Source organism: Pteropus vampyrus, unplaced genomic scaffold (assembly GCF_000151845.1).
Source record: "Pteropus vampyrus isolate Shadow unplaced genomic scaffold, Pvam_2.0 Scaffold1, whole genome shotgun sequence".
NCBI lineage: Eukaryota > Metazoa > Chordata > Mammalia > Chiroptera > Pteropodidae > Pteropus > Pteropus vampyrus.
The window spans coordinates 25,051,394-25,065,797 of record NW_011888782.1 but is presented as its reverse complement, the minus strand read 5'-3'; the positions used below and the strand labels follow the sequence as shown (position 1 = coordinate 25,065,797).

At 33.5% G+C, this 14,404-nt stretch overlaps 1 protein-coding gene across 1 annotated transcript in view; it reads right to left on the bottom strand.

Annotated features, from left to right (window-relative positions):
• The window catches only part of POLQ (DNA polymerase theta), a 96,055-nt gene that overhangs the window by 46,774 nt on the left and 34,877 nt on the right, over positions 1–14,404 (bottom strand). Inside the window, exons 13-16 of the mRNA XM_011355325.2 lie at positions 10,609–10,802; positions 9,588–9,712; positions 8,472–8,715; positions 1,467–2,743 (exon numbers count right to left, since the gene is read on the bottom strand). Coding sequence (XP_011353627.1) covers positions 1,467–2,743; positions 8,472–8,715; positions 9,588–9,712; positions 10,609–10,802 — 1,840 coding nt within the window. The remainder of the gene's footprint in view (positions 1–1,466; positions 2,744–8,471; positions 8,716–9,587; positions 9,713–10,608; positions 10,803–14,404) is intronic.

The window sequence follows — 14,404 nt, the reverse complement described above, 5'->3', positions numbered from 1 at the left end:
AGAAGATGTTCTAAGAATACCTGAAAATGCCAGCTTAGAAGAGGATGCTGGAATGGGTGTAGGAGGAATGAGTCCATTATCATCCACTATACAGCTTTCTTTACAAGGCAAGAGGGATGGGGTTTCACCATGGATAGCATTGTTCTCGAGTGCCTCGATCTTGCTTTTCACTTCAACATTAGGGGAATATGAAATTCCTTGCACTTGATTTACCTCCAAATTTGAAATCACATCTTGTTTGCCATTTAACTCTTTACTTTTTCCTTTCAAACTAGAGAAGTCTGTAGTGGTTAATTCTAGCTTTTCATTTTCTAGAGGACTAGAAACTTTATCTAAAATCCTTTCCAGTCCTGGACTTAAATCAAATGATGCTCCTGACCATATGAATGAATTATTTTGTTTTGTCCCAGTTAATTTGGATCTTTGAGACTTTTCATCTTTATCCCCTCTAATTACGTCTCTTTGGGGATAATCATTACCCACAGGATCACTTAGTTTTAATGTTCTAAAAGATACTGCAGTATTATGTTTATCTTGGACAGGAACTATATCTACATTGTCCAAAGCTTCAACCATCTGAGCAGAATCCATTTCTGAAAATATAATAGACTCATCACTGAAACAAGTCAACTGCTGCTGATTATCGTCATTCTCATCCATATTTGATTTAATTGGGCCCTCTGGTTGTAGACACAGAGAATCACCAAAATGATTTGACATTATTTCAGAAGGAAGGGGTTCTTCTGCTTGTACATCAGGGGGTTGTTCTTTTACTAGGTACTCTTCACTGAAACTGTCAAACAGTAAACTATTGCTCAAATTCAAACTTGTTTCAGGAATTGGCAGACATTCTACTTCTGTATCAGTGGGAGTTCTCTTTTGAGGTACCAGAGATATAACTGGTTTCATAGCTACTTGTGATTGATAACTTTCAAGAAAACTATTTAATTGGGAGTCAGTAACAGAAAATTCATTCCCTTTAAAACTAGGACCGTTTTCCCTCCATAGTAATGGAGAATGAAAAAGCGGGCTTTCTGGAGTGAGCATATCAACCCCATGTGAATCAGAGCGGTGTTTGATAGTATCTACAGCCTTAGATTCCGAATGATCTTTATTTGTCACTCCTGGAGAATGCTGTTCATGAGGAAAGATGATGGGAATCTCGTCCTGAAAAGAGCTCATCAAGCTCTGTTTGTCTAGGCTCTTCTGCATTATCTTCATTGCTTGGCTGGTGTCTTTTGCTCCTTCTCGTTTGGTATTTTCAGTTGCCATCTGTTGTATTATTTTCTCTGACTGAGTATCCAGATAGAAACTATCTTCAAAATCACAAGGAACTAATCCAAAGTCAGAAACACAATTAGTTTTAGTTTTGTTTGCTGCATAAGCCTCTGTTTTTTCTTGTGTTCTAGAATTCTCATGCTGGCCTACAGATTTACCAAATGCTCCAGTTGGTAGATGTGCTCCACTGGGTATTTCAGTGCTGCTTATATTATCTCCGGATACTTGAAGATTACTTAATTTATTTTCCTCGGCATTAAACTTTATACTTTCACATTTGACAATAGCATTTGAGTCTCTATTCATATAATTACTGACTGTCTCACAGGGCATTTGCTTCTCTGTTACTTTTTTCAGTTTGGTATAACTGATTGTCTGTTGATCAGACTGCTTCTCCGGGCACTGGTTGACTGGATGGGTATCATGGTGTTTCACATAAACATTCTGGTTTTTTGAATCCTTTTGTATCAGCATTTTGTCCATTTTTTCTGACTCAACAACAGCTATTCCTCTTCCATTTTCACTAACCACACTAGTGGCTTGACAAGTCCGTTTTTCACTCTGAGATCCTGTGATAAAATGTTCAACAAAAATATCATTAGTTACTGTTTTGTTCTTTGAACAAGTTTGTTCTGTTTGTAATGGGAATGATGCTTTGTTATATTTTCCCTCAGCACAGAAAGATACATTTTTAGCAAATGGCCTAGAACTTATAAATTCTATATTCTTCTTATCTAAGGTAAATGAATCTTCACAATGAACAGGATTAGACATAGTCTGTTTTTGTAAATCAATTCTACACATCCCTGTGTCTTTCACAGGGCTACTGTCTCTGATTCGTTTCAGATGTTTACTATGTTTCAAAGATTGAAAGGTTGTACCCATCTTTTTCGAACTGAAATTCAAAGCTTCTTTCTTTGTTTTCTCAGATGAGAGAGTCTGAACAACTTTCTTAGTGCTTGTTTTTCCCTCATTCAAAGAAGTTTGTAGTTTCACTTTACTTATATTCAAAGAAGCCCGTTTTCTTGTTCTGTAAATTGAATGTAACTTACGTTCTTGATTTCCATTCTGAAATGGATAATAAAAGGAATTTGTATGCGCTCTACTTTTATCTAAATCCTGTACTGTATTTGGTGAATGCTTAACAGAAGAATCACTAAATGTGTTAATTTTTTTCTCTAGGGTTAACCTTTTATAAGAACTCTTAGTTTGGAGTACAAATTTCTGTTCCTTTACTTCTGACTCACTGCTAGTCGATGAGTGTGTATCAGAATTTAAAAGTGAATGTGGATTCCACTGTACTCCTATTTCTACTAAGTCCTGCTGTAGAATCATTTTGGCTTCTTCCACTATAAGGGTTGCTGCTTCTCTTTCAGTTAAACCTTTTCTTCCAGTCACCCAAATAGTTCGCATATTCCGACGTTCTTCAACTGCTTCCTCTTCTTCATCCACTGCTTTTCGTGCACTATATAAGGAGATAAAAAAAATTAATGCATTGATTCATTCATTCATGCAACCAATATTTATTAAGCATCAATCTGAGCTGTTCTAGGAATGTATAAAATAGTAATGAACAAAAGGACATACATCTGCTGTCATAGAGCTTATATTCTAATTGAGGAAATCAGAAAACAAATAGTAAAATACATTCTTTCTCAACTGGTGACAAGAGTTGTGTACAAAAATGAAGAATCAGGAAGGGATGGCTGGTTCTGCAATTTTTAAATAGCACAATAAGGGAAACCCTCATTAAAGCAGATTCTTTAAATGGAAACCTAAAATAAGTCAGTAACATAAAACTTTCATTGAAAACGAATCCTCCTATATAATAGGAACTCTGGACAAAATATTTGAAAGGACTGAAGAGTACCAAAAGGAAGCAGAAACTGGAAAGGAACTGAGACTAAAAGAAATGGCAGTGGGTGAATTTTCACACTTTTCATCTGAAGGCAGATTCCAGTTAGCACTATAAAGGGTAACTAAAAATTTGGATTAAAATGTGGAGTTTATTGACAGAACTTGAAATAGAGCTCAGAATAATGACAGGAGATACAGAATGAAGGGAGAAACCCCAGAATGAGAGATCCAAAAAAGAGAACCCCAAATTCTTCATATAAACTGTCCAAATATCTGGCTTACCTCTAAAACTATGCAAGACTTCAAGCAGCCAATTAAAAATCTAAACAACTGAACAGAAATTTGAGCTACTGCCACTATAGGAAGACAAAGATTAGAATTTGAGTTCAGCCAAGCTAATTTACTGAAAATATCAATGCTCTTCAGGTAAAATAATGGATTCCACACCCTAAAGGGTCAAACATGTAAATAACTGAAATCACCTGAGGAGAAGAGAAATAGGATGAGTTATAAAAGTTATGAAAGAAATAATGTCCAAGAGACCTGTTTCCAGCCAACATGGAGTAATAGGGACAAATTTAGCCTCTCACCCCAAACAACTAAAAACCAAGGCTGGGTTATAAAAGACGTTACAGCTTCCATTTTTCTCTCTTGGATCAATTATACTGAAGGAGGCCAACCATCATGTCATGAGGTCATCAAGAAGTTCTATGGAGAAACTCAGGTCAAGAACTCAGCACCAACTTGCCAGCGTGTGTGTGAGTCATCTTAAAAGCAGATCCAAGTCAACTCCAGATGACTATAGTTACAGCCAACAACTTTACTCTTACTTCATGAAAAAACTCAAACCACAACCACCAGCAAAGAAGCTCTCAAATTCATGATTTACAAAAACTTTGACTTGATATTAATATTTACTGTTGCTTTTAAGCCACTAAGTTCTTAAATAGCTAACTAATATCCCTAGTAAAACTATCAGACTTCAAAATATACAAAAGAAATCTCAAGGCCTACATATTTAAAAGGGCAAAAGAATCATACTTTTACCAAAATTCTCAAAAGCAGCACAAAACAAAGAAAAGGCATTTTTAAAAACCTCAATTAAAAAAAAAAAAAGTGTTGACCAAGGATTTATATCCAGCCAAGACATACTTCGAATATTAAGGTTATAGAAAAACAGTTTTAAACATACAAAAACGTGGGAGAACTCTATACTATATAAGCCTTCCTAAGAGAGAAGTGTACTAACAATTAGTAAACTTTAATAAACCACTCTCATTAAAAGACAGATGTAGTGTTGATGGGAGAAATAAATAAGAATAAAGAAGATCTGTGAACATAATTAAGTAGACTTTATGAATACATTTCAAACATTTTACTTTTATCCAAAATGGTTTCACAGGGTAATCATATCAAACTCTCTACCAGTCACGACACACCATAAATTATTGAAAAGCACTGAAAATGAAGAAAAACTTCCTAATTCTTTTTCATAAAGTCTAATGCTAAACACTGATAGCAAAAGATAGTGCAGCACACACACAAGAAAAGTATACACCAATATTATTTATGAATAATAATGCAAAAGTATACTGTAATAAATATTAGCAAACAATCCAACATTGCATAAAAAATAATATACCATGACCATGAAATTTATTCGGAACATTAAATTGATTCAATATTAGTAAATCTGTTAATATAATACATCATGCTAATAGATGTAAGGAAAAAAGAACCCTATGATTATATCCAAAGATGCTGAAAAAGCCTTTGACAAAATTCAGTACCTATTCCTGATAAAAATATTCAAGAAAATTAAAATTAATGGACATTTTCTTTAAAACGTTTAAAATACACACACACACACACACACACACACACACACACACACACTATAGTCCTGAAGCCAGTATTTACTAGCGTAACACTAGAGGCATTTCCACTAAGATCATAAGCAACGTAAAAATGCCCACTATACCTATTACTACCATCTCTATTACCACTACCTATTAGAGGCATTAGCTAATTAAATTAGACAAAAGAAAACAATTAGAAGCATAAGAATTGTTAATGAAGAAGTATAATATCTCTATTTACCGTTAATATGACTATATACCTGGAAATCCTGGAGAATCAATGATAAAAGGAATTCAAATGATAGAAGAATTCAGAAAATAGCAGGATAAAAAAATATACAAGAATCAATAGTCTTCATATACTCAAATAATAACTATGTAGAAAATATCATAGAAATGAGCCACTAATTTTAAAAAAAGATTAAATAGTAATAAATTTAACAAGAACTGTACAAAATCTATATGCGGAAAACTTTAAACCTCTTGAAAAGCTGAATAAAGAAATCTTTTAAAACTCCTCAAAATCTCAAAGACTAGATCCAATGCAAAGATATTATCTATTTTTGGACAGATTGACTCAACATTATAAAGATGTCAGTTCTAAGTTCAATTTCAATCCAAACCAAATAATAATCAATGGGCACTTTAAATTTCATATAGGCAAACATTCAAAAATAGCCAGGAAAATACTGAAAAACTATGAGGAGGAAGTTGCCCTACCAGACATTAAAATATACTATAAAACTTTTTAATTAAGAGCATAGTACTGGCTCATGAATTGACAAAAAGAAAAGTAAATAGGATAGAAAGTCCAGAAATAAACCTAATTACATATGGATATTGAGTATATGATTGTGGCATTTCATATGACTGGAACCAACATAAACATCTTTACAAATGGGGAAAAAGATGAAATTAAATCCAGACTTCACACTATGCAAAATTAAATTCTAAATGCATCAGAAATTTAAAGGCAAATTTCAAATACTAGAAGAAAACGTTAATTCCTCTTTAATCTCAGTGTAAGGAAAAACTTTCCAACTATAACAATTCAGAAACAAAAATGAAAAGACTGATAAAAAATAAATCAATAAAAAATTAAAATTCTGCATGAGAAAAACAATGTAGTAAATGTCAAAAGACAGTTGATATATTTTCAATATATATATCAAATAAAGGATTGGGAACCTTAATCCATTCAAAAAATTCTTTAAAAAGGAGAGAGAAAAGACCAAACCCCATAAGAAATATAAGGAAAAGACATAACCAGATAATTTACAAAGATATAAAATAAATTATCCCGAAACATGAAAAGATATATACTGCTACTCACAATTAGAGAAATGTACATTAAAACCAAAGAAAGATACAATATCTCATCTATCAGGTGGCAAAATAAAAACCTCTAACAATGGATTCTGTTGGTGAGGCTGTGGAGTAAAGGCTAGGGATTATGTAACTTGGTAGATCCTTCTACAGGGAATTTGGAATCTAATAAAGCTATATATGTTCTTACCTTTGGAAATCCCATGTCTAGGAATGTACTCTGAAGAAACACCACCAACAACATGAAAATACATATGCACAAAGAAATTAATTTTTTGCATTTTGCTGGTAATGACAAACTGTTTGATGTGATCTAAATGCTAGCTTGGTTATCTGGCTCTTACACACAAATTACTGAAAGGAAAGGGTGGCCAAGTGCCAGATACACCTGTTCGGAAAATTAACATTAATGCAATACTATACCTAACCTATACGGCTTATTCAAATTTTACCGATTGTGCCATTGATGTCCTTTTTCTAGTCCAATCTAAAATAAAGTGGTGCATTTAGTTGTCATATCCCTTTACTTGGTCTTTGTTTTTCATGACCCTGATATTTTTTTAAAAGTACCAGCCAATTATTTTGTAGAATGTCTCCCAGTTCAGATTTGTCTGATGTTTCCTTATGATTAAATTCATAATAGACATTTTTGATAAGACTACTTCAGGAGTAATATTGTGCTTTCTCAGTGTGTCACATGAGAAGGCACATGATGTTGCTTCGTCTTATTACTGATATCACTAATTTTGATCAATAAAGTTCTGGCCTTTCAGAAAAGGCATAGTCATGACATAACCGCCTTAGCATAATACAGAAATTATTCCAAAATGTATTAACGAACAACACTTTTCCAATTAAATTTTTCAAAATGTGTACTGCCCTCAGATGACTCACTGGAAGGGTCAAGTATGATGTGTTGGTATGTTGTTACCACAGTGATACTCTCATACTTAAATTTTTTCACCTCAGGAAATATGCATTTTTTCAATGCATATTTCTGAGCAAGTATGAATATACCCAAAGAGTCTGTGAAAATCAGAGGCTCCAGATAAGAGCAACACCTTTATAAGAAGGGTTTAAAGCATACTCCAGGTAGACTTCAGCTGGAGTCACATCTCAAAGTGACATATTCACATACCAGTTGCTCTTCTACTCTGGAATCAAAGGAGTGGCCCTACCCCCACAGCTCCACTAGGCATTGCCCTAGTGGGGACTCTACAGTGACCCCCAATGCAGAGGTTCTCATGCTGGGTTGCATTCCTAAGGCTCCAGGCAATTCCATCCTTCAAAATCTAGGGAGAGGTTTCTACTCCTCCACTGCTGTACCGAAATCCCACCAGAGCCAAACCTGGAGAGGCGGTGCAATGCAAAGAATGGAATCCACAATGTGAAGTGGCTCTGGGGAACAGCAAGGCTGCTCCTTTGACTATGCCCCATGCCTTCCCATACATATTACAAGTTTCTGAGCCAGTGTCAGGCCTAAACTGAGTGAGAGAGAAGAAACATTGAACTGGAAATGAGACTGATGCTTTAATTTAGAAGAAATATTTAATACCTGAAAATAAAACTGTTAGTACCTGTAAGTGCCTAAATAGCAATAGGATTTCACTGAGGTTTCATATAAGAGTGAGTTCAAAGAACAGTGGTTGAGAAAATAATTAAGCTATTCCTTGATATGCTGAGTCCAGCTCATTCAATGAATTGGTTACACACTTGTACACACTTGTTAAACAATAGTCAAGAAATCCTCTTCTCATAAATTGTTTTGAGGGACAAGTGTTCCAAAGAACATTCAAGTGAAATACATTTTAAAGTGTTGTTGCCTAAAGAAAATCTAAGATATAGCCCTGGATATATACTGAAAATCAAAATCCATTAAAGGAGAAAGCATTGGTAATTTACCTTTACTTAATCTTTCCAGGGAAGAATTATGATACTTTTAGAAATGTCTTTTAAGTCATGAAATATTTTTAAACTATAAAAAATAAAAAGTAATCCTAAAGGGCAAAAAAGATGTTACATTTTCTTCCACTTATACCAACTACATCATGATATTATCAAAGAAAAAATATTTTAATACAGCATCTATTATTTACAAATTGACATGCTTTTTCATTTAATAACCCTATGTAGACAGGGGGACTCTCTTACCTTTTAAAAGGCACAGCATTTTTCAGAACAGTCTCTACCTCATCAATATTTGCTCTGGCAAGATCTGCCACAGTGAGAATACCAGAAGCATAGAGGGACCTGGCTCGCTGTGCATTAAGTAAGGACACCCGGACCAGGTCACACAGCTCTCTCTGGATGCCAAATGTAAGACGCTTCTGAAATTGGGAAAGTAGTAGTTCCATGTTGTGCCAGCCCAGACGGTTGGAAAATACTGTAATCATTCCTAGAATATGGATAGAGTATTTATTGAATTAAAAATTCTTTATAGATCAATTCTCTATTTCTTTAGATACTTTTTTTTCATTCATTTTTCCTGAAGAATTGTAAAGTTTAACAAGCCCAAGGTGTAAGTTAACAGGAGAGTAAGGGGCTAGCTAATTTGACAACAAATGTCCTAAACACATTAAATGTCATCTCCTTTATTCTTAATCATGCACTTGGCGTTAAAAAAAAAACTGAGGCAGAGCATATAAACACAAAATAAAAGCCCTTGCCCTAGTTCACTCCTCTCATTTTCCCCTACTTTTCTTTTTTTAAGGAAGAGAGAACTGTTAAAAACAGGTAAGGGACTCTTTCCACCTAGAGGAAAACAAGAGAGATGATTTAAATATTTAAGTGCTGAGAAGACTACAAAAAGTGAAGCTCCCATTGATATTTTCTTCAAAGAAAGGGTATCCAGTTCAATAGCTAGACATTCTTGAAATAAAGAGGGCAGAGCAGCCAGGTGCCAAGTCATTTCATGGGCCGTTGGCAGACACCGAATCTGCTGGCGAAATAAATAAAAAATAAAGAAAAATAAAAAAGAAGAAGAAAAACAGAAAACAAAGAGATGGTCAGCAGGTTGCTAAGGAATAGAAGGGACACTAAGGTCAAGACACCCAGCTAGCTGTCAATCTTCTGTGGCAGGGCAACTGAGCCCAGAAGACCTGTAGTTTTAGGTGTTTTGATGATGACAGAGACCATGCAAAATTATGGCTCAACATGATCCCCTCACTTTTAGAGAAGCCTGCAATGGAATTTTAAATAAAAAAGTGGTTTGACTTAACTTCAAACCACAGAGTCTTAAGTAAATGTGGAAACTCTTGTTTAACTGACCTGCATAAACAGCAGCTGACTGTTGTAAAGACTGAATCTGTCCACGATTGCATCCATATTTCTGATTAATTTCCTTTAAGGGAACTTCACTGATTAAATCTAACAACACAAGACTGGTAAAAAATCTGGAAAGTAAATCACAAAATGTATAGTAAGAAATTACTTAGGTCTACTATGAAAGTACAATGTATGCTGTGAAACAAGTGGGAGTAAGGGGAAAGAGGCAAGAGAGTATTTACATACTCTGAGAAGATTCCTAATAAGATATTGGATTAGTGGACAAAGACTGAGCTCAATGTTTGTAAACTTCTGACATATATTAGACTATAGCAAAGAACTAATATCTGTATAACAAAAAGATAACCTCCATATTTCAATACTGCTAACTGTAAGAAATAAGACTTAGTTCGAGAAATGTGATGACATAAAAATATTAAAAAAACACTTGATACATGGTTATATGATCATCTAATCATATTTCAATGAAATGACAGAATTTGATTATAAAAACCAGTTTTGATTTGAAAGGCAATAGTGCCACAAATAACTCAAGTATACAAATCCTTACAAAATTCCACTTGACTATGTTGTAAATAATACACTAGAGACTAATGCTTTAAGAAAAATAATTTCAAAATAATATATATCCAAAAAGCTAAAAGCCTATGTAATTTCCCCATCTGAATCTTTTAGTTGTCTCTTCCCCACTGGTAATGAATCTCTTCTAAGGATGACAGAAGCATCCTGCCTTTCCTGAAAGCATCCTGATTAACATCTTCTTTAAGGGAAGGAAATAACTAAATGTTCTATTTTAAAAGGCCTTCACATATAATGGCTTCTGAATTATAACTAGCTAGGAAAAATCTAATATACCAGTAAATACGGTAAACTGAAAAATTTTACTATATTCAGCCAAAACTCTGATTTTAATGACAATGAAATTGACCACAATAAACTGGACATCTACTCTGTATCCAACAATGTGTTAAATACTGAGTAGTCTAGGCTCCTTGATATTTACCTTTTATGGATGGCCATTTGTCGGTGCTGTCTCTCAGTTCTGGCTACTACTTTTCCTTTTATACAGCGAGCCAAGAATCCTTCTTCAACTCCCACTAGCTCTGCCACTCGTTTCATAGAAGTTGGTAACTTCTCCCATAAACAGAAAAATCGATACCAATCAATAGTAGTCCAATCCTCAAACATAGGTGTAACCTAAAGGGAAGAAGCATCATTCATTAGCTAAAACTGTTGCATTACAAAAGGAGCAAATAAATGTAAACATCATATTAAAAATGAAGGCCTCAGTATTTGGAAATATTTCTAATTTTACTAACCAATGTGACCCCAATAAAGTTAATAAAAAATAAAATAAAATAAAATAAAATAAAATAAATGTGATATTACATCATCTGTATGGAAACTTCATTTATTCACAAACAACTCACAGCCAAGAGAAATGGAAGAGATCACTCAGCATACAAACTGGATTTTACAGAATCCAAGAATTTTAATCACAGATACTTTTAATCTCAATGTTCTGATGTTAAGTACCTTACGCATTTTATATGATTTCTAAGAATCGGGAATATAGAAAGAAGAGGAGAAGAATCAATATCCACATTTGCTACAATATATTATCTAAAATGTCCCGAATTCAACAAGAAGAACAAAACTATAAGACATGCAAAGAAATAAACATATGTCACAAACACAGAGAACAAGCAGACAGAAGAAACATCTTTGAGAGTTTCCAGATGTTGAAAATATCAGACAGAGATTTCAAAGCAGACATTATAATTATGGTAAAAGAAAACCACATACTTAATGAAATAAAGAGCGGTCTAATGAAAATGTCTAATCAGATAGAGAATATGAGTAAAGAGAAAAAAAAATGATTAAAAAAAAAGCCAAATGGAAATTCTGGAGTTGAAAAATACAATAATTGAACAATTCACTATAGAGCACAACAGTTGATACAAGCTGGCAGAAGAAGAATCAGCAAATATGAAGATAAATTGATAGAAATTATGCAATCTAAGAGAGGAGAAAAAGGGAGGAAAAAATGAACAGAGCCTCAGAGAAATGTGGGAAGCATTACATGCACCAACATATGCATAATGAGAGTATCAGAAAAAAAATAAAAACCAAAAATAAATTTGAAAAAATATGTCTAAAAACTTCCCAAATTTGATGAAAAGGGTTAATCTACATATCTAAGAGACAAAGTGAACTCCAAGTGGAGTAAATTCAAAAAGATACACATTGAGATAAATCATAGTCAAAATGCAAGAAACCAAAAAAGAGAAAATCTTGAAAGCAGCAAAATATCCTCATCACATACAAGGTAAACCCAATAAGCTTAAGAGTTGACTTCTCATCAAAAACAGTGGAGGCCAGAATGCAGTGAAATGACATATCCAAACTGCTGAAAGAAAAAAAAAAACCTGTCAACCAAGAATCTTATACAAAGGAAAACTATCTTTCTAAAATAAATGGATAATAAAGATATTCCCAGCTAAACAAAAACTGAGAAAATTTGTTGCTAGCAGATTTGTCTTACACAAAATACTAAAGAAAGCTCTTTAGGTTAAAACAAAGTGACCCAAAACAGTACTTTAACTCCACACACAAAGAAAAGAGTGCTAATAAAGGTAATTCTGTGAGTATATATATAGTATTATTACACATTTCCCCTCCTGTCTTCTCTTGACTGATTTAAAAAGCAATTGTATAAAACTGTATATAACGTACAAAAATACAAGCTCAAAGAAGGCAAGTGGGAGTAAAGATGTATTGGAAATGAGAGGAGATAGTAACTAAAATCCATAGGAACAAATAAAGAAAAACACAAATCTTAAATAAGAATGTTAATGTAACAAACTCTGTAAATATATATTTGCTTTCTTTCTCTCAGTTGCTTTAAATACATGAAGTTATATAAAATAATAATTTTAACAGCTGACTTGAATTTGTAACACATACAGATGTAACATGTATAACAGTAATAGCACACACATAAAAAGGAATAGGAATAGATAGATATAAGGATAATGTTTCTATATCTCACTGGAATTAAGTTGGTATAAATTAAGTTAGAAATAATTCAAAATCCATCAGTAAAAGAAGTAAAAAGGGGAAAAGACATGAGGTATATAAAAAATAAAAAGACAAAATATGAAAGATGCAAATCCAAATATATCAATAATAACATTAAATGTAAATGGGTTAAAAATCTAATGAAAGGCAGAAATTGACAGATTGGATGAAAAACAAAATCCAATTCTTTGCTGTCTGTAGAAGATGCATCATAGATTCAAAAATACAAATAGCTCAAAAGTAAAAGGAAGGAAAATATCATGCGAACCACAACCATAACAAAGCTAGAGTGGCTATACTAATATCAGATAAAGTAGACTTAAAAAAAATGTTCACAGAGATAAGAGGAACATTTCATAATGCTAAAAGGATCAAACCATCAAGTAGATATAACAATTGTAAATATATCCAGGGCCCTGAAATACATGAAAAAAACTTGACAGAAATAAAGAGAGAAACAGACTATACAAAAAAAAATTGGTTGAAGACTTAAATACCCCCATTTTCTTTTTTAAAAATCTTTTCAAGTGTACAATTCAATAATACATCATGTGTGTACTATATTGTATTCACCACCCAAAGTAAAATATCCTTCTATCACCATATATTTGACCCCCTTTACCATTATCTACCTCCTCCCCTTTCCCTCTGGTAACCACTAAACTATTGTCTGTGTCCAGGAGTTTTTGTTTGTCTTATTCATTCATTTGTTGCTTTCAGTTTTACATCCCACAAATGAGTGAAATCATATGGTTCTCAATTCTTTCGGTCTGATTTATTTCACTTAGGATGATAATTTCAAGATCCATCCATGTTTTTACAAATGGCAGTATTTCATCTTTTCTTATGGCTGAGTAATATTCCATTGTATATATGTGTCACATCTTCTTTAGCCAACCATCTATCGAAAGGCACTTTGATTGTTTCCATGTCTTGGCCACCATGAATAATGCTGCTATGAACATCGGGGTGCATACGTCTTTAAGGGTAAATGTTTTCAAATATTTGGGGGTAAATACTCAGAAGATAGAGTGCTGGGTCATATGGTATAGATCAAGCTTTTTGAGGAACCTCCATACTGTTTTCCATAATGGCTATACCAATTTGCAGTCCCACCAATAGTGTATAAGGGTTCCTTTTTCCCCACAACCTCTCTAACACTTATTATTTGCCTTGTTGATGATAGCCATTCTTACAGGTGTGAGGTAGTATTTCATTGTGTTCATGATTTGCATTTCTCTAACTGGTTGTAAAATTGAGTATCTTTTCATGTCTGTTGGACATTTGTATGTTTTCTTGGGAGAAGTGTCTGTTCAGGTCCTCTGCCCATTTTTTAATTGAATTGTTTTTTTGTTGTTGTTGTTGAGTTGTATGAGTTCTTTATAAATTTTGGATATTAGCCCCTTATATCAAAGGCATTGTTGGAAAAGGCATTGTTGGAAGATAGCAAATATCTTCTCCCATTCAGTTGGTCGCCTTTGTCTTATTGATGATTTCTTTTGCTGTCAGAAGCTTTGTAGTTTGATATAGTCCTATTCATTTATTTTTGCTTTTACTTCCTTTGATACGATATGATTTTTATCCTTTATTTTGTTTATGTGGTGTATCACATTGATTGGTTTGCATATGCTGAACCATTCTTGTGGCCCTGGAATGAACCCCACTTGATCATGATGTCTAATCATTTTAATGTATTGTAGTCTATTTGCTGGCTTTTT